This window comes from Mycteria americana, chromosome 15, assembly GCF_035582795.1.
Source record: "Mycteria americana isolate JAX WOST 10 ecotype Jacksonville Zoo and Gardens chromosome 15, USCA_MyAme_1.0, whole genome shotgun sequence".
In the NCBI taxonomy this organism is placed as follows: Eukaryota; Metazoa; Chordata; class Aves; order Ciconiiformes; family Ciconiidae; genus Mycteria; species Mycteria americana.
Genome location: NC_134379.1, coordinates 10,135,960 through 10,161,178, shown reverse-complemented (window position 1 = coordinate 10,161,178; position 25,219 = coordinate 10,135,960). Strand labels below are relative to the sequence as shown.

General features: G+C 39.5%; 1 protein-coding gene across 11 annotated transcripts in view; it reads right to left on the bottom strand.

Moving 5' to 3' along the window:
* Window positions 1-25,219, bottom strand: part of GTF2I (general transcription factor IIi) — an 81,440-nt gene that overhangs the window by 23,879 nt on the left and 32,342 nt on the right. For 8 of the 11 annotated variants that reach the window (XM_075518291.1, XM_075518286.1, XM_075518290.1 and 5 more), the window contains 7 exons: window positions 18,285-18,344; window positions 17,460-17,516; window positions 14,510-14,572; window positions 12,676-12,777; window positions 7,829-7,894; window positions 4,592-4,775; window positions 2,792-2,850 (listed from right to left, as the gene is read on the bottom strand). In XM_075518291.1, coding sequence (XP_075374406.1) covers window positions 2,792-2,850; window positions 4,592-4,775; window positions 7,829-7,894; window positions 12,676-12,777; window positions 14,510-14,572; window positions 17,460-17,516; window positions 18,285-18,344 — 591 coding nt within the window. The remainder of the gene's footprint in view (window positions 1-2,791; window positions 2,851-4,591; window positions 4,776-7,828; window positions 7,895-12,675; window positions 12,778-14,509; window positions 14,573-17,459; window positions 17,517-18,284; window positions 18,345-25,219) is intronic. The other 3 variants (XM_075518287.1, XM_075518288.1, XM_075518289.1) reach the window with 3 other exon arrangements.

Sequence of the window (25,219 nt, the reverse complement as noted above, 5' to 3'; positions counted from 1 at the left end):
GTTAAAAAAATAAAGCTTTAATTGTAACTATGATTTAGTGCCGTCATCTTTCTGTCAAGGATCCTAAAAGAACCTGTCTGTCCCCTCAGTGTTGGGTGACAGGGATCAAAGCACATACCATACAAATCACGTTTTTCTTCTGAATATGTCTTTGCAACCAACAACTGGAAGCTCATCAGTCTCGAACAAGATACCGGACAGCTGCCACGCTGTGGGTTTAGTCAGCATGCACAAGCAACACCTTCTGCTGCATAACTGCATTGCACCAGGCTGGGCTGTCTTCACAGGCACCTGCTCACACTTCTCCGGCCGTTTCCTGAGCCAAACCATCGCTGCCTGACTGGTCTGTCCTGGAGCCAATATAACTCTTCTCAGGGCTTCGGGGCTGAGGCCATTTCATAAAACCTTCCTGACCAGCCTGTTTCCCACAGGAATGCAAATGCAAATCGTCTGTCTTCTGCCAGTCAAAATACAACTTCCATACCCATCCCATTCCTCTCCTGCTGGGGACACAAGCTAGCAGGGGCTGTGGACAGAGCAGGACTTTGGCCACGGAGCCACAAGGCGCTACACAGCTCGCTCTCTGACATGGCAGCGGGCACGCGGAGCAGCAGAGGAGATGATGAGCAACTGGGAAAGAGGGAATCCAAACAGGGAGAAAAGAAAACCGAGGGAAAGGAGGCTCAGACAGCTGCTGTCTTCTGACCTGTGTTCCCTGAGATGTTATCAACAGCTTTCACAGATGTTCTCTTCTCTTCTCTCAGAAATAATGCAGAGGTCACACATGAATATACCATCATTACAAGTTAGTGAAGACAAGCAACATAAAGTGATTGTTCATAACACTGTGCCATAAAAATGGGTTACCACTAGTTTTCTTAGCTACAGGCGTTTTACAGGATATGTAATGTATCTGCTTTGCCTTCATAATCAGTATAACCACATTAAATACGACAAAAACGACAGAGAAAAGGGCTAATTTAAAACCCCACATAAGAGTACAGTTAACTTTAAGGCTCAGTCATTAGCCTACCTACTATTTTTGTAGTTCAATTTGGTGCTCAAAAGAACAGGAGGTTATTAAGACTCAAGACACTAGGTTAACTTACACTGCAGGAAAAGTTTAATTCCTGCACGTTAAAGTGACACCCTTATGACACAATTTTTTTGCTTAATTTAGATCCTTAATGTTCACCTTAAGTACAGTCTTTGATACGCTTTACAACAGAAGACTATGAGCATATAATACAACATAATGGTGCTGCAGTAGTGCAGATACTACCATTTATATGCTTGCGTCCCTGTCTGAACTAAGAATTTCTCTAGCATTACTAAAAATTCACAGTTCAACCAGGCTGAGGTAGCCAGTTAGCATTTTGGGGTTGGGACCAATCTGTTTGCTACCATTGGTTCAGGCATACAAGCTTTCAACACTTGGCTTAATTGGACAATTAAAAAAAACGCCCTGAAGCCATAGGGAGTAGAATACGACTGAAGAGAAAAACAAGTCCAGGAAAGTAATTTACCAAATAGCGTGCATACAAAGGCATAATTCTTTCAAAAGTTGATTTTTTTACTTACTAAACTTTTTTCTCCCAACTAGAGGGGAAATGAGTTCATGGGTGCAATTGTAACAAAAGTCTGTTCTTGTAGTCTTGTTTTTACATGGTCATTTTTCATAGAATCGTTTAGGTTGGAAAAGACCTTGAAGATCATTGAGTCCAACCGTTAACCTAGCACTGCCAAGTCCACCACTACACCATGGCCCTAAGCACCACATCTACACATCTCTTAAATACCTCCAGGGATGGTGACTCAACCACTTCCCTGGGCAGCCTGTCCCAATGCTTGGTAACCCTTTCAGTGAAGTAAAATTTCCTAATATCCAGTCTAAACCTCCCCTGGCGCAACTTGAGGCCATCTCCTCTCGTCCTATCACTTGTTACCTGGGAGAAGAGACCGACCCCCACCTCTCTACAGCCTCCTTTCAGGGAGTTGTAGAGAGCGATGAGGTCTCCCCTCAGCCTCCTTTTCTCCAGGCTGAACAACCCCAGCTCCCCCAGCCGCTCCCCATAAGACTTGTGCTCCAGACCCTTCACCAGCTTCGTTGCCCTTCTCTGGACACGCTCCAGCCCCTCAGTGTCTCTCTTGTAGTGAGGGGCCCAAAACTGAACACAGCATTCGAGGTGCGGCCTCACCAGTGCTGAGTACAGGGGGAAAGGTTGTTACCATTTTTGTTACCTTTGGATGGGTGCTCAATGGAGACAAAACATGTAAGAGCATGCATCTGCTGAGAAGCACTCCTGATGGCAAAAGTGGTTAGAATGCATTGTCTTTGCACTACCATGTGAAAATGGAGCCCCATCATCTGAGCAAGTCAGATTCTACGATAACAAATGTCACTATAACCAGTAGGTTCATTACTGCATTTCAGTTAATCTAATTTTGGCAAATACCATATATAAGCAATTATTCCATGATAGAGACAGCTCCCTACCCAGTAAACTCCATCAACTATGGAAACTACTGCCTTTTCTCTACATCTCAACAGACTAACACTTAGCTCATAGTTTTTCTTCTGGCCAGCTGAATCAAGTCAGTTGATAGAGTGTTAGTAACACCGGCTTGGAGAGCCAGTGGAAAACTGCTGTCACTTTGTAGCTAAAGAAAAATCAAAACAAGAGGAATTATTTGCAATGTGTTATTAGTAAAAGCAAACGGTAGCCGCCACTAAGACTGTCAAACAGGAAATCATACTGTACTTGTACCACTCGCACGTTTGAAGACCTACCTCCTGCAACTGGTTTGTCCAACGGTACATCTTCTTGTGTCGAATTCAAAAGCTCATGCCTAAAAGATTTAAGATACATGCTTCAACAGTGACATACACCTTGATAAATCAGAAGTTACAGCCTACAGTTACAGCCTCAAGTTACCACTGAAGGATCAGAAAAAAAATAACCGGGGACATCATGATCCCTAACATTCAATTCCAATTAACACTGATGTATTATAAGAGCTGGTTGGAACCCTACCGACAAAAACATTTTTCATGCCTAATACCCATATCCACCTGAGCCGTAACATTTCCAGGTAACATACAGATTACATTTAAATTATCTCTGAGGTCTAAGACGCACTTCATCAGAAACAAAGATCCAAATCAAAAATTTAACCTTTAAAAATGAAAATCTCAAAGCAGACATTTGTTTCCCAAATACATCTAATATTATCCATATTAGAACAACAAAAAATTTAAAAGTTCTGACATCTCTCACAGAGCTGAACTGCATTTTGAGCTGCTCTGGTTACCACACATTACAAAAGCGATGAACAGCATAAATTAATTACTGTTAACAACTAAGACAAATTTGACAAGAGCAGGTGCCAGTATTGCATAAATATTAAAATCTATGCATAGTGTCTGATTTTAAGTGAGACAAAAGTTAGATCTACACTTCTTCCTCTTTTCTGGTTATCTGCAAGCGTTAGGATGACAGAAACTGAACGTATACCTCTCAAATTTGAGAAACCAGCACCCGTGCTAAAGGCAGCATGCACAGAGGCATGGGCTGTCACTACCACCAATTCTGAGCCTCACCACTGCAATCAGCAGATTCTGATCCACTTCGAAAACTCTTGGATTAGGCCCTACACCACTGAACAATAGTAAAACGTCAGCTGTTACTCACAGAAGTTTCATTTAAACTGCACATGCCCATCTGTGGTGTGAAACATCACACCTGTCTGAAGTGAAGCACCAAACTATAAAAGGTAAATATCCACCCACTACCAAAGCCGCCTATCAGTCTGCCAGTGGTACCCGCAGTACTGGATCTCAAAGTGCTCTGCAGCCCTGAGATCCAGCCCTCGGTCCAATCCCACCTGCCTTTGCAGAAAGTAACATCAGGGTTCTTCTAGGAAAGACACCAAGGCAAGAAAGGAGAAAAAGAGAACGCAAGGAGCCCAGAACATCTCATGAGTCTCATGCCCTCACTTTACAGGTAGACGATACCCTGCCAGGCTAGCTATGGCAGGCAACTGAGCCCTCAAGCAGCTCCTATGTATATCTAAGGTCTCCTTTCATGTACACTATCTGACCTACTTCCAGACACACCAAGGACACGCATCCAACTAAATCACAGGAACCAGTAGCTATTTTGGCCTCATGCCTGCCCTTGGAGATGCTATATACAGATATGGCCATAGACACCTTGATACAGCATTCCAGCAAGAAAAAAATAAAAGCACAAGCTGAAATTTAGGCCAGGATCCTCAGATAGCATAAAATATCCCCAAGTCAATGGCTTTCAATATGTATTACAGCCACAGAGATTAAAATAGTACAAAGAGACTGCCCATGACAAGAAGTCCGTAATACTGAAGAGATCTGACCAGACCTCAGCCACCACTGTGGTGCTCTGGTAAGCTGAATTTATCAGAGTGAACATCAACTAAAAATTACTCATCAGTACTGCAAAAGAATACGTCAGCAGAAATCAGTTTGGAAGTTCTTGAAGATAAAATGAAGCAGAGTGGAGCCAGCAGAAAACAATGAGTAAGATAGGGACAAAAATGCAAAATCCCTTACTTTTTAATCACAAACCGGATCCGCTCCTTTGCTAGAAGTATCCTCTCAAGACGGGGAATGCCGTACGTGGATGGCCGCCTGAAGGGAATTCCTTCTGGCAGCCCTTCCACATATAAGTCTTCCACATGTGACTGGAAGAGTGGGTATGGGATAGACACTGGACCTTTTGCTTTTATAGCTTGAGCTTTAAGAAAAAAGGAGAATAAAAACATTAGACTAGCTTGTGGCTCTACTCAATTTATCTGTTTGATATCACTCTGAAAAACATTAAAATTAGCAGACAGACAATACCCCCCTCAGCACATTTAAACATGCAGGCATTCATATTTGTGGGGGATTGTTTTTGTTTTATAGCAAAATCACTCTAATTCACAGTAAACAAGCTGCAGACCTGCATACAGATGCAGATTTTCCTCTTTTCCCTGTACTCTGTAAACATTTAATAACAGAGACTGCACCTGTTACAGTGAAGTTTCACAGTATTTTGGTTTTGTTTAATAGCACATTTTGAAAGATGAAGTTATCTAGACTTAATTATAAACCAAGCATGTTTCAGTTCATTAGCTCTGATTATTATTCTTTGCTACTACTATTGGGTTACGAGAGTCATCAATGCCTTGGAAGAGGGGCACACATACCTTCTTTTGAGTGAATTCCTAAAGCTTTGGTGTATTTAGAAATCCAAGGAATCACTAATGAAATAAACAATACACTTCTAACACGGTCGAAAAAAGCATGGCCTTACTAATGAAATCTTTGAAGCAAATGAAAAAGCAAATAACAGATTCACCCACAGCTGGACAATAACCTCAATGTATTTCTTTAAGTTATGAGGTCATATCAATGCACCTACCAGGCTGCCAAATACTGGAGAATGGCATGATGGTTTGCAAATACCAAGAGGGCTAATTGCTTTATACTCACAAGGGTACGTTAATTTTGTAGGCCATGCAACAAGAATTCTCTTTCACCATCTGACTGGTCTGCAAATAGTTTGGTACATTCTGTTGTTTTGCTATGGAAATTAGATGCAAAAAATTATCTGAGGAGACAAAGGCCAAGCTAAGGCCAAATTAGAGTACAGTGATGTTGTGGCAGAGTTTCTGAAAGCAAAACTACTCAGGGCACCTTTTCAGGTAATGTAACGTGAAAGCGGCCAGTGGTTCAGACAGCAATATATACAAAATGCTCACATTAACTCACAAATTCTTAAAAGCAATAAAACCATTGAGGTTTTAAAGGCATTTGGGTAACATAGTGTTTCAATCACTTGGAATCAGAACAGCTCTAGGTATGTTTATCACAAAACAGGGAAGCTTTGAAAATACTATGTACCTTAGTCTTATATTCTGATGAGAACTGAGTATCAGAATTTTAGAAAACTGTGAGAAGTACTGTGTTTCAACTAGACTTGGTTTCAACTGCCAAATATAAGATGGCCAAAACTGGAGACAGAGAAGAGATACATACAGAGAGGGACACGAACCTGAAGATGACTCTTAGCAAATAGACTAAAGAAATGCTATCCAAACCTGTGTCAAAGGAGCTGCAGAACAATCACCAAAAGAGCTGATGTGTATCACACCAGTCCTTCATTAAAGTAGATTTTTATTGCAGTCATACACCTCTTCCAAGAAATTTAAAAAAATTATTCTCAGCCCTGGAGGCTGTTGTGGCAAGTGGTGAAAAGCATAACAAATCCAGCAGACAAGCCTCAGATGGAAATGAGCATTTCCACAGTCAGCCGCAGGAAAAAAGATCAAGAACATCACTAAAATCTAGATCACTACACAGCAAGTGTAAGAGATCAAGTAAGAACAGCTTCAGAGTAACAAAAATCCTGTTTGTTTGAATAAGTAACTAACAGCAGGTAAGTTTTTAGAAGTGAGAGTCTTTATTTCTCTTAAATCAGCAAATGTTTTAGCAAATACTCTTCAGACAGCCTAAGAACACAATCAGCATCGCAGTCTGCAGTGAGGCTTCTTAGATTTGGAACCTTACACGTTTTTGCATAGAAATCCTATTGAATATAGGTTTAATTTTTATAAATGAGTGTATTTGTCAGCCACTATCTTGTATTTACACTACAAAAAGTAATCCCACTTAGTTTACATCTAAACACAAAAATAAATATATTTTCAGACATGTCAGTTGTAATGGATGACAATGACTGACATTGCTAAAACACTTTGAAGCTCCAGAAGCCAACAAATCTGAGGAGCGTTCTGGGAATTCTGACATCCATAACTCATTTCAGTAAATGGGAAATCGCATGCCCATACAGATAGAAAGAACTGGAATCTGATATGGAATTGGATTGTGAATCAATGAAATGTTGTCATCCACAGGGAAAAAGGGGATAATTTAATACCATCTGGCCTGCTATGGAAAGTCAGGAATAGCTCCGTATTCAACAGACTCCACGGTAGATTTTTAGGCTGGCTATGTGCAAACACCAAAACCAAAATTACAGCAATTCACCACGAACGATGTTCCTTTCTAGAGCAATTCAAATACTGTGAATCAGATTCTGAACTGTTTTTACTTGGTGTGAATTGCTTTCAGTGGGCTGTTTAAATGTCAGATGATAGTCACACCCGAAACATGTAATAACTCCAAATCACAAGGTCCATTCTGAAAGCACTTCCACTTTTCACGGCAGAGGAGCACCATCATTTATTCTGAAATTTTTGCTGATGCTGTTTTAGTCTGTGATATGTGGGCACAAAATATATTTAAATGCAGCATCTGGAGATAAATTCCAGTCTAACACGTGTGCTTCTTTTTCTCTCCAAGAACCATTAACATATGATTGTTGCTTCACTGCAAATCAATCATAATCAGAAAGGAACAATCAATCAGTGGTAACCTCTCCCCAGAGCAATTTTAAAAGATTATTTCACTTAAGGACTCAGTGTAATTACAGAAAAAGGGCCAGCTCTCTAAATGTGGGTGCCCAAGACATGAGCACGCTGGAGCTCCAGGAAACTGAGCACAACTGACAAATAAAATCAAGTTTCGCACTTAGGTGCCAAACACAGGCACCCAATTTTGAAATTACTCTGCTCATCAAAAAAGCTACTTTCCCCAGTTTTAAGTCTTCTAATAATATTCAACCCTTTGGTGCTGTCAGTACTGGTGTGCTCCTGAGGCAACAACAAGATGCATGCCAAAGAGCTGTGATTTACAGTGTCAAAGGACTAGAGGCAATTGTTTGGAAAGGAGTGTAACACATACCGTATTTTTTTTCAAACAGCTCTTCAACTTGCTTTCTCAAGTCTGTAATTCGCGCATTCCATTTCTCTGCAAAGAAAAGAGGGGAGGACATATCAGACTACAAACAAAACTGAGAATCTCTTGTAAAATCTATGTTACCACTAACTGAAATATGCAGTGTGCTTTTACTGCTCACTTGCATACAGGTACCTGTGGAGTACGGTATAGGCTATACCTTAAAATATATGGATACATTCAGAAAGAAAAAGGATAGAATAAAATGTTTAAGATTACCTCCAAAACTTGTGCAGATGTTAAATCAAGTTTAAAAAAACATAAACCAGGCTAATGTAACTTCCAAAAATGGTTTCTCTTTGACGGCTCAGTCAGCAGCTCTCACTACCATCAGGGGCAAAGTCAGTTTGCAGCCGCTGTTGATAGTTATCTAAATCCGGGCGCTGAAAAGTTTAATTAGTGAAGCTTGATAAAGCTTACAGCGAGTACATGAAGTTGTTTTGGCACAAATCTGTGCAGCTGTCTGGGTCAGAAGGCATCATGCCATCCTCTACCTTAATCCAGTATTTCTCCAAGTCCTGATGTTGCAAAACATCCTGATAAATCCTATTTCTGAAAGAAGATGCAGGTTGTAAGACAGAAGTTATCCAAATCCAATCATGTGTTCCATGGAGAGCTGGATTAAACGGCAGAATTTTAACATCTAATTCTCTGCCTGTGACAGAGCGCTTTTTCACAGCTTTTTATACTATCTCAATGCTTTTAGGAAAATGCCACAACTCTCTTGTAGATGGTACCAGATGCTGGCTGGCCTTTATGAACGAGTTAATAAGCAAGTGTACTTGCAGCTTATTTCTTACACTAAAGACCTGAACGTAGTAACTGCAGAGGTCAAAAAACGAGGCCATTCGAGCTCTTACACTGCCAGTTGTCAAAAAATTTTTATATCAGACAAGAGAGAGGATTGAATTTTGAGTCCGTATCGAAAGGGTTTTAAATATTCGTTCTCAGACCAATGTATACAACTTTGGTGGCCGCTTTTAAGCTTATAGTTTTTAAATGTAATTTCATGGATATCAAGAGAACAGCATACTTCAGATGTGGGCAAGAGTAAGGCCTTGTGTAGAGGGGAAAGGGTGTTTTGGCACACTGCCTCTCATCTAGACATAAACTCTTCATTCTAGTGACCTGGCATATCACCTACATCAATTAACCTGTTTATATTTTGAAATAATGTCCTTGTGGATAAATCTATATAATTGCTTCTGCCACCCTTTGTACTGCTATCCTGTAGTACACAACTTCTTAGCTGATAAACATGTCTTGAGTTCAATGTTTTCTATTCCCATGTCACTTCAACCTTGCAATATTTCCCTCTTTAACTTCAGATGTATAGCCAGATGAAGCTCTTTCTGATTCCAGCACAACCACCAACTGCATTTTTTGCTGACCCAGAGAACAATGGATTAACAACAGCTTTACTAGTAAGAGTCAGCAAAATACGAGTCAAAATTTACTGGCTTAAAGGGGAAATTCTGCTTTACTCAACAGAGCTGGTGAACACACATGGATGGTCCTGGGACAAGGGTTTTGAAAGGCACCTGTGTGACTCCAGACTGTAACTCAGGGGAAAGCGTCACAGAGTTGAGATCCCTTCAGTTCATCAAGCTCTGACGCAGACTCAGCAAAACAACTTCCTCTAAAACTCAGGCTGGTTTTCATCAGAGGGAGAACAGTCATAAAGAATGTCATGCCATATTACAAAGCAACCATGTAAAAGTATACAAATAATACTGCTTTGAATATTGGTTGTTGCTGCAATTTTAGGAGAAGCTGCTCCCACCCAGCCTGGTGTCCCTCTGCTTGTTAGCACGCTCACAAGTTGTCAAGGGTTCATTTTTTTCAGTTACCTAACCCCACAATCACTGGCCAAATATTCCATGTCGATATTTTCAAGCAACTACTTCCATGCCCCTCTGCCTCCAATGGAAACACTACAGGGATTAATAATCAAATACACCACAAACAGGTGTGTTTACTGGGAATGGTGGATACACAGAGAATAGGAAATTGGAAAAAAAAAATCATAAACTGGCTCACATTTTGATCAGCACACTGTTTTTTAGCTACTTTTGCATTTTATGAGTAAATTGCCAAGGTAGGCCACAGACACAAAATTCAGAGAGGTTATCAGGTAACTGGCATTATTTTTAATCAGGTTGTCAGCATTAACCCCTTGGACTCAGACCAATTACTGTAAAAACATTATTTTGTCACACACCTCGTGCTTGTGTAGCAAAGTTGAAGATGTATCACAAAGCTAAGCTGATATTCTGATTTGGTAATTACTCTGCAAAGCAGTTTAGTTTTCCTGTAGGCACCAAGGTAAGTGGTGGTTTCCCTCTATTCCTATATATACACCTTCTGATACATGGGAAACACCATGCCCATTAAATAACAATCCTGAAAATTTCCCCAGCCTGTCCACAGTCTCTTCAATTGACCCCATTCTCTGCTCCAGATAACATCCACTACAGTAGGGGCAACCTGCACAGTGCACACAAAATGATGCTCAGGTACTAAGCACATTCCTATTCCCATCAACATGTCACACAGTACTCTGTGGGGAAATAAAACGGAAAACACACAGCAAGTCTAAGCACGCTGCAAGCTGGCAAAACCTGTGTTCAACAGCGTGTCAAAATGGGGAAAAACTATACACACTTTCCATCACTGTCATAGCAAGACAACAGCTAAGGGGACTTTCTTCCCACTAAAATGGTATGACACAACTGCAAGACACAAGTTGAAGCTTCTGAGCTTTTGATAAAATCTCTAAGAAAGCAAAAAAAATTTGTGGAAGGCGATTTTTACTGACAATGTTAGTTCCTTTCAGCAAAGATATTTTTAACCTTAAATAGTTGGTTCAGAAATATTTTTGAAATCCAACCTCCCTTCCCAAAGATGATCAATTTCTATCAAGCATTTTACCAGACACTTTTCATTCCTCCCCCTGGTTACAATAATTTTATTTTCCACTTTTTTTTCCTGTTTCCATGAAACTAAGAGCACAGCGCATTATTCATCCTGTTTCTCAGGCCACTTGGGGTACCTGATGTCTGACTCAATGAAGACATGCAGGAAGTCTCTCCAACTCACAGCTATCAAACATCTGGATCTCATCAGTGTTATGTAAAATACTGAAAGTCCTTATCAGATGAGCCAGATTTCTCTCTCAAGCATCTATACCTCCTTTCCAGTCTTCTGAGTACATGTGCCTTTGTCGTTCTGCAGCTATTCATGATAGAATTTAACACCTCCTTTCTCCTGTCCAATTATCTAGTATTAGACTTCATTAGGCAAAGGTGCAAACAGCAGTACTGCAACCACCAACAGTCACTCTTTTTTTCATTACAGTAAATGAAGTCTATTTCTCCAAAGCTTCTCACATCATTTTGTGTTTTAACCAGACCTTGCAACACCGTAGAGAAATACCACTTTCTGTAGGTGAACCCTAAAAGTGAATATGAGGGGCAATAACCTCAATACAATTTAGGAAGCCCAGGAATAAAGATCTCTGAATAACCCATGAACTGCAAAACACTGTAACCTAACTGCATGGCAGGTGGTTAAGAGCAAAGTTTCCTTGAGAACAGCCCAGAGAGATAATCTACCAAGCCAAGTCAGAAGCAACAGTGAGCAGCTAAGCTGTGAGATGTTCTTTAACTGGTGTTTCAACATTGCAAGCTCAACTCAAACTTTTATCATCCTAATATTCTATTACCTTTGCTCTCCATGTCTAATCAACCTCACTGTTTGTTCCTTTCAAATACTGCTGGCCTGCCAAGCTTAGATGCTGTTTTCCACTAAGGGAATATATTCTAGCACGAGCTTCTGCAGTATTAACTGCTTAATCTTCTCTACTGATGTGGCCATTATGTTCTCCTGACCCAACCAAAACTAACTAATGCTACATGTGGAACTACCTATTAGTATTAATGATCTTTTGAGAATAGAGCTCTCAACAATGTTTTATTAATTTTTGCTGAAATTAGCACGAAATAACATTTCATGCAAAACAGATGTCAGAAGAGGTTCCATGGGGATTTTTCAATTGACCTCAAATCCCAGCATTCCTAATAAACATCCCAAACATTGTGCCAAAGGTCATATTCCTGACTGCACAGAACCTTATACAAGTACACAGATTCATGGGATATCTGCCCAGAAACCAAACCAAGACAAGAAATAAAGGAGAGGTATAGGGCTGCTCCAAATCACATGAGAAGTATCTTTAACCAGAATAACTACAGTGTGTGGATCCATGTCTGCAGTGAGAACTCTACAAAAGGTATTATGAAAGAATGCTACCAAAAAGACCCCAAGTTTTTGTGTGTCCACAGGGACTTTTTGTGTGCCCACAGGCAGGCTACATGGCATAACAGAGTCATTTGGTTACCTTCCCAAATGTGGCTCCCCTCAGCACATCTTCATTGTTCACAGCACGAATCAAGGAAGACCAGCTAGACAGGCTCCCGACCTCTGGTTTGCCATAATTCAGTGCACTAGTAAATTCAGTCTTATCTTCTTGTCCAAGAAATCAGCTGATAAAAATCTAGACTTATTTTTATTTTATTAAATTACTTGCAGTGTCTATTTAGATGGGCACTTTGAATAATGAGAAACAGCAGAGGTAGCCTATGATGATGACTATATTGCTGCAATACATGTACAAAGAGCCCTGGGCTGCTAAATGAATACTCGCACTGGTGTGTCTCACTCCTGCAGTGTGAAACTGTCTAATACCTTTTTATAAAACAGAGAGACAAAATAATTTTTAATGTGTATCTTACCAAAATTGAACTCTCTCACTTTTCTTCTCCCGGTATTGGCAGCTTCATTAGCTGACTCGGTGTTCTTCGGTCTCTTGTTAGGGGGCAAGTAGTCGTCATCATCTTAAAGAAACATAAAAATACCACTGCTTTAATGTCCAGAGAACTCATGCGCCACGTTGGAATTGCTTTGAATTTCAAAGCTCTAATGCAAGTATTGAACTGTGCTTTATCAGGGCATCAAATTTTGCAACACATTACTTGTGTGAATAACTTTAGAAAGCTACTGGCCTGCGTAGGAACAATTTGTGTAAGAGAGCCAGCACAAGGCATAAGATAGCAAAAAACAAAGCTTCTTCGTACTTCCTAAGGAAAACAGTATTGTGTTCTGAAACAAAACTGGACATCTCATGCTCATAAAATGACCACACAACAGCAAAAGAAATCAGGAAATAAATTGTGCAGACACAGACTACGTTTTTTATCTAATCGGAAGTATCCTTCTGCTAATAAGTCTTGAAACACAGTACCTAAGTTTTATCTTGAAGTGCTCAAAGGTGCTAAAACCGGTTTCAAACCAATGTAAAACCGATGGACGTAACTGAAATTCATTTAAGAGGTCAGCCCTACCTCAAACACACACAAACAGACAGAGGGGGAAAACTGCAAACCCCAGGTATTTTTCAGTGAGCTGCTACTTAGCCAGGCACTTCCCAATCCAAAACACTACCTTCCCTACCAGTTAATGAGTTTTTAAGACTGTCCAATTACCAATACCTGCAACCTTAGAGAAAAGAAATGGTTAAAGCAGACAAAGAAAATTAAATTAATTTCACGTACAGAATAGCGTCTGCCCAGGTCACCAAGGGCATAGTTTACTTAGGAAGAATAATATTACATATTGACCTCTCTTGCACCTATGCAGTTGTATTATATTCTGTTAGAGCAAACCTTTTCAGAGCATTTTTACTTTTGTGGTAAAAGCCTTTACATAGACACAGAACTTAATGACTATTCTCTTATTACCTTTTCTGTTGAGGTAATGTAAAAATTATTTTACTGCTGGATTATAAAAAGGTGAAAGTAATGCCAGAAGTGTCAACTTTGTCCGAAAGTGCATTGCCTAATTTCTAAATTGCTGATTCGGTGGACTTAATCTTACCCATTCCAGAAGCAAGCATTGCAAAAGCCAATCTCAGAAGTGTTTTAAAGCAGTTACAGGACATGTAATTCACAAATACAAGAAATACAGCTGACTTCCAACCAACATCCTAGCATGAAAACAACATGGACACTGGTTAGTAGCTTTAGTGCCATTTAGATAAGAAAGGGAGGTGGGAAGTATAAAGGTTTTTATCTCATATTTATCGATATTAGACAAATAAATTGAAGCTTCACTTACACCACCTGTAACACATCATTTCTGTTATGGTACCATTCTTCCCAGAAGCTACTGTTAACTAGAAATTTTACGTAACTACAGTGTGCTTATAAAACAGCGTGTTCTTCAGAATGAATGTTGCAAAATCTTTTTAAAATCTAAATTAACGGCTGTTAAATAATGGGTATTCTTCATTACCAATGCCTGAAAAATATGTGAAATATTCAAGTCTCTGTCATGCATAATTTCAAAACCAGCCCAGTAAGTCCAATATGCTTCAGTATATCGTGGTTTTATGAAACTTCTGGATTAGATATGTTTACCAAGCACTGCACGATCCAAACTGCAGTCAACACTGGCACATAATCCTATTTATTCAGTGCCAAGTTTTACAATGCCAATGCAGGCACTGTAAAACATTTTTTGGACATAAAAATGCCCGAGAGACTGAAATAAATGAACTGGAGAACTAACCTTCGATGGTGACCTCGACCTCAGGATCCTCACTTGTTTCTGAAGGGGCATGCTGGGAGGAATCTGAAGGGGACAAAACAGGACTGCTGAACGTCGGACACAGAAAAGATTTTTAGCCAAACATTCCATGATTTTGTATTTAAACTAACACTTGTCAAAGAAGCCCCCTGGCTCACTGAAAACATTTTGCATTCACAGCGTGCAACAAAAACAGAAGCAAAGATATTTTACCATAAGCCTTTAAGCAATTCTAAGCAAGGGTAAGGAGGTGGAGATTATACTTGCTAAATTGCGTGGGCAGCAGTGCAGAGTTGGTGTTAATGACAGCAGGAAATTCCTTATTCTTAGCTTAATAGGATTAACACAATCATAAATATTTCTCCCTTTGTTATCAAGGATTACTGAAAATATAAACAAAGGCTGTGTGCCCCTACAGATGATATATTTCTTTACCATTTATACAGACTCATAGTTGTTGCACTATAATCATTTCCATAACAGGCTGCAAGGCCAACAGTGAAAAATGAGAGGGAAATTCATAATCACAATGCTTTCGTTGGGGCAGTCTGCACCAACATAAGCAGGATTAGGCCTATCAATACTCGGTGGGAGAAAGATCAATTTGCATTTAACTGCAGTAAAGTTTTAAAAAGTGAAGCTAATTATATTGGAAACTATTTCAAAACTAAGTAGCAGTGTATGAAGGAATATATTATAATTATCCTGGTAGAGTAATGCTGCGCTTGTGCATTTTGAAGAGTATCTTCTTTCAGATCTCTGTAAGCTGGAAGTATGATATAACTTTGGGAGCAAGTCTGAAGGAATCTCCGTTTCAAAGGCTCTTCACATGATGTCGTGTATAGTAGAGATTCAGCAGTATCTATTGAGATACCTTAACTGGAGTATATTCGAACTATGTCAAATATATCATCTAGTTCATGGAAAACATAGTGTGATGTTTTCACCTAATTCAGAGTGAGTGCTGGGTAGATAACTAGCAAATGCAAAGCACAACAAAAGGAAAGAATTAGGAGGTAATGGTCTTTTAGTAGACATGAACATAAAGTATGGTCCTAAAAATAACTATCCCATCAACTGATCATTTAGAACCTTTTTTGAGAGCATCAGAAAAGTTTAAAAAAAAATAAAAGAAATACAATTTTTGGAAATTTAAGAACAGCCACAAAGACTGGCAAATGGTCCATCTAGTCCTGTACCAAATCCCTGAGAAATAGTCATAATTAAGAGAAACATGCAAAAATGTCAAAGCAGATGGTAACAAAGTTCTGGAAGAAAACTCCCAGATGGGACATTTCTTCTTAAGCCATATTAAACCAACTGGTTTAAACACTGAAGTAAAGTTTTTTTAACAAAGTGTTATCATCACTAGGTATTTTTTGATCTTCGGTAAATACACACAGCTCCTAAGCAGCAGCCTTCTTCACAGTTCTAAATGCTGTCATTCACTGGCACTGTCTCCAGTTTCTGAAACCCGATTTCATTCAGTTTAAAACAATTTCTTCTGATGCACATAACCTTAACTTCCTGACTGCTGGATTTCAACCACACCATGCTCCCCACTCATCCAATCTCACTAAGGGCTCTGACACCTTTACCTGCTACAGCTAATCTGGGGGATTCCAGGCACAAGTCAATTTTGCCACTTCCTTTTTCACCATCCTCTCAAGGTTACTGACAAGTAACAACAAAACAGTGAAAACCCCCAGTGACAGACACCAAAAGATACATTTGTACGTCCCTCTGGTGTTTTTCTTTGCAGAAACCCGTCATTTCTGCAAATCTTCTGTATCACAGGCTGTAGCTTTCAGACAAACTTTCAGAAGAACTTTAAATGCCTATTATATGTATTTCTTTAATAATAGTTAGAAGGATATACACCAAAGACTTCATAAAAACCAAACATTGTCATCAGTTTTTCTGACTCATTTTTGTGAGGATCAGCAATAAATAATTTTATTTTACAGAATCCAGACAAGACTGCCTACGCTGTATACCTGTTTAAACAACAAATGAAATTTAAGTTATTAGACTGTTACCTGCAGTTTTTAATCACTGCCTATAGGCCTTTTCATAAATACTAACCTTCACAAACAACAGGTTTATTCTATTCAGCAAACCCAGGGTGCAACTTTCAGCATATCTCTTACAGAAACTTGTAAAGGAGAAGGGGTGTGTAACAAAACCATATTCGGACACAAAGGGCCACACTCAGCATCTGTAGCTATAAAATTCTACACAGTCAAAACCAAAGCAAAGTCAGAGTCTCGGTCATTTCGTATCACACATCCCTTTCCTCAGGCTCCCTCTTCACAGTCAGGCATAAAGCTCACGGCATTATGCTTAGGAACACAAAGCACCTAGATTATTTCTTCTCAAATAAGTAGAGTTAATAGTGCAGTCAGCAAGAGCAAAGAACTTTATTCTCCTTTACCAAGAGAAATGCTTTTAAATTTCATGTAATGGCACCCTTAACTATGGTGATATTTACCTTCAAAGCAAAACTAATGGGATTTGCAAGAATGAGTATTGCTGCTAGCATAACTTGGCCTTAACATCCAAAAAATACTCACGACTCAGGATTGAGAGTCGGGTGCTTAGAATGAAACTAGCTGCAGAATGATGTACTTTTAACATCATGTCAAAGTGTTAAATGTTGGGTGACAAGCACCTTACAAATGCAATTTATGATTTACAAGAATGATGACTCCCATCACAACTTGCTTATAGTAAGCCACAGAGTGGCATGATTTGGGAGATTAAAAGCAAAACAAAACAAAAAACCCAAAAGCCAACCTCGTAGAAATGTGGAAAGAGAATGGTTGGAGAAGATGTACAACTTGAACTAAGGTGTCATCTTTTCAAATATTTCTGTAAAAAAATATCCAATGATGTTAAATTATTCTCATGAAAAACATTTCATATCTCTAACCTTCTACCGGTATTTCCACATCTGTTCCTTCACTGCAATCGGAACCCTGGTGGCTTCCTTTAGACAAATATAAAGTAAAAAACATACCATAATAAAAATACAAAAGGAACTTTTAACACAGACTATTCAAAGCAAGGATTTTCATAAGCGAAAAATCCAGAACTATAATGTTCACATGAATAACACAGAATGCTCAGTTTCTGAATCTTAAATTCATGACAGCAGGAGCACTCTGACATTATAAGAAATTCACGTGTTGAAATGCAGATTAGTATTTTCTAGTGTTTGCAAATGGGCAAACAAGTATTTTTAATACAGACTGTAAGACGCTGAAAAAAAATGTACAATTTTGGAGTAAATTTATTTGAGATATTGTTTATATAGAGTAAGGAACTCCTTCCACTAAACACAGACTTTCCATATACTTTGTTCTGTATATACCCATTCACCTGACACACAGCTGAAAGAAAGAAATGATCAAGTTGACTCCTAATACATAAGCAGAAGTTTATTAAACTTTATAACCAATTATGAAACAGACTGAATTTCATGAGAAACATATCGACTTGCACAAATTACTAGTGCTTTAGTGATCAACCTGATGTTCCTTTTCAAATTTAGAAAAGAAAGAAATGAGAGTCCCTTCTGTATGTCTCTCTACTTGGACACCTGAAAATTAAGGCAACCGAAATTTTAGTTTCTGTTGAAGTTTCAGTTCAGTACCCTAACTCTTACTTCAAATCGAGAAAGCTGAGCCTTGAAAAGTAAAACTCACACATTCAATTTCCAAAACAGATGTGAGAAAAATACAACTAAAAGATCTACCTGTGTAACTTTTTGCAAGGGCAATTTTTTCATCCATCTCTGACGTTTCCGAAGGGCCTGCTTGGGAACAAAGAGAACGGCTTTTAAATTGTGTCTCACAACAAACACATTTTCCTGGTCCATAGAGGAATTTGCCAAATAACTCTTAACTTCATACATCATATGCTCATTTCATACTGTCAGTAATGTTGAACTTAAGGAAAGACCGTGTGAAATATTAAGAATATATAAATCCTTACTCATCCAGTTCAACAGAATAAAAATGTTGAGGGGCTAATGGCAGGGGTGTGCATTTCTTGGACTACTGAACAGTCAGAGACTCATGCAGAACAGCAAGTTTGATTTTTTTGGTGTTAATAAACTAATTTTAAAACGTGAAATGTTGATGGTTCTGCCTTTTTTCTATGAATTTTTAATCAGCTAAATCTTTTTCGTGTTTGTTAAAATTTGTATTCCTAGGGAGTCCTTTTTGACTTTAAAATTTCTACCTACATTAAATAGACAAATTCAGAGAGATTAAAATCATTTACGACACTTCAAGGTTGTTTGCTTTTCATCACAACAGCTCTTCTGATGGCTATATACGGACTGCTTTAAAAAGGCTGTTGCAGAAGGCAGCACACAAATGACACTTAAAAGATTAAATTAACACCCCTAAAATCCTACTGTTTAATGCTTTGGCACTCCTGCAGTTACACTGAAAAGAGTGAACTGCTTACAGCACAAAAGGCTTCACACTGAGCAAGAGATCATTCTATACCACAAAAATAGCATAGGTATATAAAACTAGCCTATGTGTGGCATACGGGAATGTATAGGACTAACTGGAACTGAAGGATTTGGACTAATTGTTCTGCGTAAATCGAATCATTGCTGTGTTCATTTGCAAAAGCAATCTGCAGAAGATCATATACCTCCCCAGAAATTATGGTCGTTTAGAGGTAGGTTTAAGAGTGTATCAGCAATGAATATTAATAGCTTCACAATAGAAAAAGCTACTGTTAACTAATAAGGCAAGTGAAATATTTTAAACTCATTATTTCATACACACACTAAGCAAGAAAGATAGAAAAGACTATTGTCACAATCAGACTTAATGCGTATTTCAGTCAATTGAAAGTACATATACAGTATCAAATACTATGAGTTATTCAAGAATATTAGTATTTAGGGATTAAATGCTTAAAAGAAAAACATGATTATTAGGTGGTTACAATAATGTTTGGTTGAGAGAGTTCTGCCTAATTTGATTGCTCAGATTTTCAAAGGGATTTTAAATTAACAGGATTTCAAGTGAGGAACCTATACAAGATTCTTTGTTTTACATGCATTTCTTTCAGGAAGTGCTGCTTTAACCCGCTCCTGCCACTTTTTCTTTGCTGGGGGTGAGGTTTTTTTCTATTTGTTTAACTCGGAGGGGCTTCCCGATTTGGTTCCACACATGGCTCCACAAGGAGCGGTACTGGCACAGCCAAGACCAAAGTCCAATGATGGGAAAAAGCGGCGGGGAAGAAAAGGAGCAAGGCAGAAGCCAGAGACACTGGTGGTGCTCCAGGCCACACGAGAAGAAATCCTCATCAAAACAGTGCGATTTGCAACTGTTATAGGTGAGTGGGAATAGAACACGGCCTCCCTGAGTGAGCTGGAAAACGTCTCCATGGACTAAATTTGCTTTTATTTAAATAAGCATATTCTGTGTATGCAGCCAGATGGGAGAGTCATTTCGTAAGAACTCTTCTGAACATGCAATTTTTATAATTCATAACACGCTGACACACAGAAGCATGCATCCCATTATAAGCAAATATCCTATTATAAGCACATATTTTCATTTTTATTCCTTAATTCAGAAATCCTGACAGGATTGTTTTACCTACATATTCTGCAATAGTCTCTATATTGCATTATCTTCATGCTAAATATATGCTGTGATACAAATAAAAAAGGAAAAATAGGAGTCTTTAACATGCTAAAACTTGAAGAAAGATTTCTCTAGTTAAAGAGATACACTTACTAGGCTTACAGCCCTTGGGATTGAGCACAGAGAATTGAATCCCCTCATCTTTAATGTCAATAAAACCTACAGTACATGTAGTAAATCCAACAGATATTTAAGTGACACACAGAGGTTATTTTATGAAACTTGAAGCTTCCCCCCCCCCCCCATATTATGAAGCTTTGACAGAGGAAAAAACAGTATGAAAAAATTGTTTCATAAATTAAAAAGTGTAAAACAATATATTCTGCTAGCTTACTTTAGTAAAGACTAGAAAATGAAATTTAAAAGAATACTGAAAGTTCTACCACCAGGAGATATTAAAAAACAAAGCAGAAACGTTTCCACTTCACTGCATGCATGCACATTACAGGCAGATACATACACATCACATTACTAAGAAAAGCAAAAACCAAGCATGGCGGTAAAACCATTTACTTACCCTGAGTTCAAATCCCTCAGCCTCAGTTTCTAATGGATTATATCCGAACACTACACAGCCAACCCTGTGCCACTTGGCAGAAGCATCGGGTTTATCATCTCATGGATTAGCATCATGAGCGATGCTCATTTTTTTGGTCTTTCTTTCGCTACACAGATGGCAGCAATGTGAACAACATGTAATTACTAGGGTGTCCTGGTTTCGGCTGGGATGGAGTTAATTTTCTTCCTAGTAGCTGGTACAGTGCTGTGTTTTGGAGTTAGCATGAGAATAATGTTGATAACACACCGGTGTTTTAGTTGTTGCTAAGTAGTGCTTACATTAAATCAAGGACTTTTCAGCTTCTCATGCCCTACCGACGGAGAATGCTGGAGCTGCACAAGAAGCTGGGAGGGGGCACAGCCAGGACAGCTGACCCACGCTGCCCAAAGGGCTGTTCCAGACCGTATGGCGTCATGCGCAGTATAGAAACTGGGGGAGCTGGCTGGGGGGCCGCTGCTCGGGGACTGGCTGGGCATCGGTCGACGGGTTGTGAGCAATTGCATTGTGCCATCACTTGCTCTGTATATTCTATTATCGTTATTACTATTAAATTATTAACCTGTTCTTATCTAAACCCATGAGTTTTCTGACTTTTACTGTTCCAATTCTCTCCTCCATCCCACCGGGGGGGAGTGAGCGAGCGGCTGGGTGGTGCTCAGTCACCCGCTGGGGTTAAGCCACAACACAGGGTAATATCAGAATGCCTTTAGGAAGCACAACATCACGCTTTCTTGTTTTCTCAATATATACTCTGGAATTTCTTGGCTTAAGATAGTATCTACATGCTGAGTCTTACATTATGGAGGTTAGAGTACTGCCAGACTAGCTTTACAGTTTTAGCCCCATTAAAATGGACATTACTTCTAGTATTGTGGGAGATGTCCAAAGGAGAAATATTTTGTTGTTAGAGACACACTAAAAGATATTCATGACTTTCAACGTTCCAGAGTGAGAATAAAAGCACAGTTTACTTTCCCATTTTGGACTTCTTTTCCAGCAGAAGATATTTTCAATCTCATTTGGTTTTGGATGAATGTCCTGTATTTTAACTGCCGCACTCTAACATTTCCAGAAATTCCAAAACTGATAGCACTGTTCAACCACATGGTGCTTTACAAAGAAAAGATGTTAGACAGTTGTTTACTCACTCTGAGTGGTTTATAAGCTAAACCAGTCAGTTCATTAGACAGAGGTTTATAAGCTGAGCCAGCCAATTCACAGGACACATTATTTACAGCCTTTTCCTTCTGCTTCCCGTTCTTTGTTTTAACTTTGAGGCGTCAGTGGTAACAGAAGACTTGCATCCACAAAATTCACGGGATAACATGCCTCCTTCAGGAAATGTTTGGTCCTTAGTCAGCAAGTTACTCAGTTCTGTGTGGGCTATGTCTCCAAAAAGCCTTGTTTTACTCTGTGCTGATGAGGAGGATTGAAGATGGTACACATCCCCGAGGAATTTTCTTAACGTATTCCTGCTTCTTTGTAAATTGGAAAAAAAAAGTAGAGCTCTTAATTCGATTCTCTTAATTGATTCAGAGCTTCTCTCATTCTGGCACTGATGGTATTTTGACCTCATTTTTTCCATGAAAAGTCTTGAAGATAGCCTAGGTCTTCTAGACAGCCTTCTAGTAAGAAGCCAACATGCATGTCTGTTACTTCACAGTACCTTTATGCCTCAGTTGAACAGTCCCCTGAGTGCAAGGAAGCTGGTATAGAAGCTAGGAAGCTTTACGGGCACAGAGATGTATTTGCATGGACACAGTACAGAACACACGCCCTCCTACTTGGGTTTAGGATCAGGCCTTGCACATACCCAGCTGGTCTGGAGCTCAGGCAGAAATGAATGCCGGTTCCTCTGCCACAGCCATGGAAACAGATCTATCCCTACAGCACAGTAACATGCTTAATCTAAGAGTATAAACCACATTTCAAGGACTAAACCACATTTCAAGGACTAAACCAAGAAACAGGATTTTAACTAACATTTCTTTTCATAAGAGCCATAATAACTGGCACTTATAGATAAGATATATGCAGGAATATTAACTATGATAGCTGGAATGCTCCAGTATGTGTTATTTCGTCCTGCAGATCTCTGCTCAGTCCCTTTCCTCATTTAGTCAACAGTCAAAATCTGGACCTTTCTTCCAGAACAGGTTGTCTTTGGTGTCACCCAAAGCATTTAACACTGCAGTGACCTTCACATTTGTACAGGATACTGGAAAAAAACACCCACTGCCATACTGTTAGTGCCCACTGTCGGAAAATTGCCCCTAATACTCTGTCAACCCATACACATTAAGTTTTTGATGGCTAAAGTCCCTATTTCTCAGTCTTCTTACTGTGTACTGCTAAAATATTTCTAAATTTAGTAATTCAGTATTAACTCATGGCAACATCCAAATGCTGCAACGTACTACAAGACAGTAAGAAATTAAAAGAACATCCACCTACAGGTAAAATTTCCTCCCCGTTTGATTAATGGGGGAATTTCATGTGCCACCGAAGCACACAGCACTTTGCTCAGCATTACAGATTTGTGAGAGGAAGCAAACACCCAGAGAAAAACAATAACCGTGAAATTTCATCAGTAAATCGTTTTCTCCAGGAAGCCCCAAGCAGATTGCTGTTCTCTAACAGTTAAGTAGTTTGTTCTCATAAATCGATAAGCCCAGCTTTTGCTGTAGGGTATTTTTAGTAAGAACTACGACCCTAGCCATTTTCTTTATTTTGCAGCACATCTCTACAAAGGCAACACTTGGGCAGACTTGCGTCATCCCTCAGGAGCACACCTCAGGATAACTGTACTTTTCTAAGGTTCACTTCTCCGCACAGCACCATCATGCTACACACAAACCCTACATGCCTCTTGAATTTATAGCTCTCTGCACTTTGTACAATCTTTGGCTTGAATCTGAGTGTCAGCAACTCGAAGAAATGAAGGGGAAGCTGCTTTATTCCGGGGAAGGCGGCACGACATGACACGGTAACATCTCTTAGCTCACAGCACCCCATCCCTTCTTCAGGTCTGCCTCATTTTAAATGCAGGCTTGGAGGACTACACTGGGAGGGGGGAAAGGGGAATTATTAATCGAGCACCATTTTATCTGAAAAAGATACATATTGCTCTTCACCAATCAGAAAACTTAAATTTAGAGTTCTGTAAAAGATAAGAGAAATTCCCCCTCCAAATCCACATTGCTTAGACTTTACTAGGGAAGCATATTGTATAAATGGGATTTTTTAGCTCAGACAAACACGCTGCAGCACTGTGGGTTACTATTTTGTAAGGAAGTGATTTCAGTACAGACTCTCTTCAAACGGCATTGGATTACACTTCAGGCTGTTGGCCAAATTCTGACATTGATTTTATGCATGAAATGGAAAGCCACAAGGGGCTGAAAAGCAAAAAGATGACAGGACTTGGCTTTGCAAGGAACAATGATTAGGTTGTCTCCAAAAAAGTATCTATTTTTACTACATTATATTGTGCCTGTAAACCCCCCATTCCCCAAGGCTGGGCAATGTATAAATATGAAGAAAAGATAATTCTAACACCAGAGAATTCACCTTTCAAATTCTGAACTTGAGTGGTGACATTTTGCTATGGCATATGGTTAAGATCTCTCTGAACAGTGCTTGTACATTTAGACGTGCCAGTACGAGAATATTGATTCTACAATCCTGTAGTTAGTTATTAAAGCACATTAGACAATAATCTCAAGAATCTTTGTGTCTAAACACGCACGAAAATGTTATCTCAATCATATATAGCATTACGAAATGAAAGTGTAATGGTTTAACCCCAGTGGGCAGCTCAACACCACCCAGCCGCTCGCTCACTCCCCCCCAGTGGGATGGGGGAGAGAATCGGAAGGGCAAAAGTCAGAAAACTCGTGGGTTGAGATAAGAACAGGTTAATAATTTAATAATAATAATAACAATAATAATAACAACAACAACATACAAAGCAAGTGATGGCACAATGCAATTGCTCACAACCCGTCGACCGATGCCCAGCCAGTCCCCGAGCAGCAGCCCCCCGGCCAGCTCCCCCAGTTTCTATACTGTGCATGACGCCATACGGTCTGGAACAGCCCTTTGGGCAGCGTGGGTCAGCTGTCCTGGCTGTGCCCCCTCCCAGCTTCTTGTGCAGCTCCAGCATTCTCCGTCGGTAGGGCATGAGAAGCTGAAAAGTCCTTGATTTAATGTAAGCACTACTTAGCAACGACTAAAACACCGGTGTGTTACCAACATTATTCTCATGCTAACTCCAAAACACAGCACTGTACCAGCTACTAGGAAGAAAATTAACTCCATCCCAGCCGAAACCAGGACAGAAAGGATGTGCTGTTTTGCGCTTCATTGTTGAACCTGCAGCTATCCTTCAGAGATGCATGGCAGCTTGCCTGTGTTCCTTTGTATTGCTCAATTAACCTAATGAGAAATGCAAAC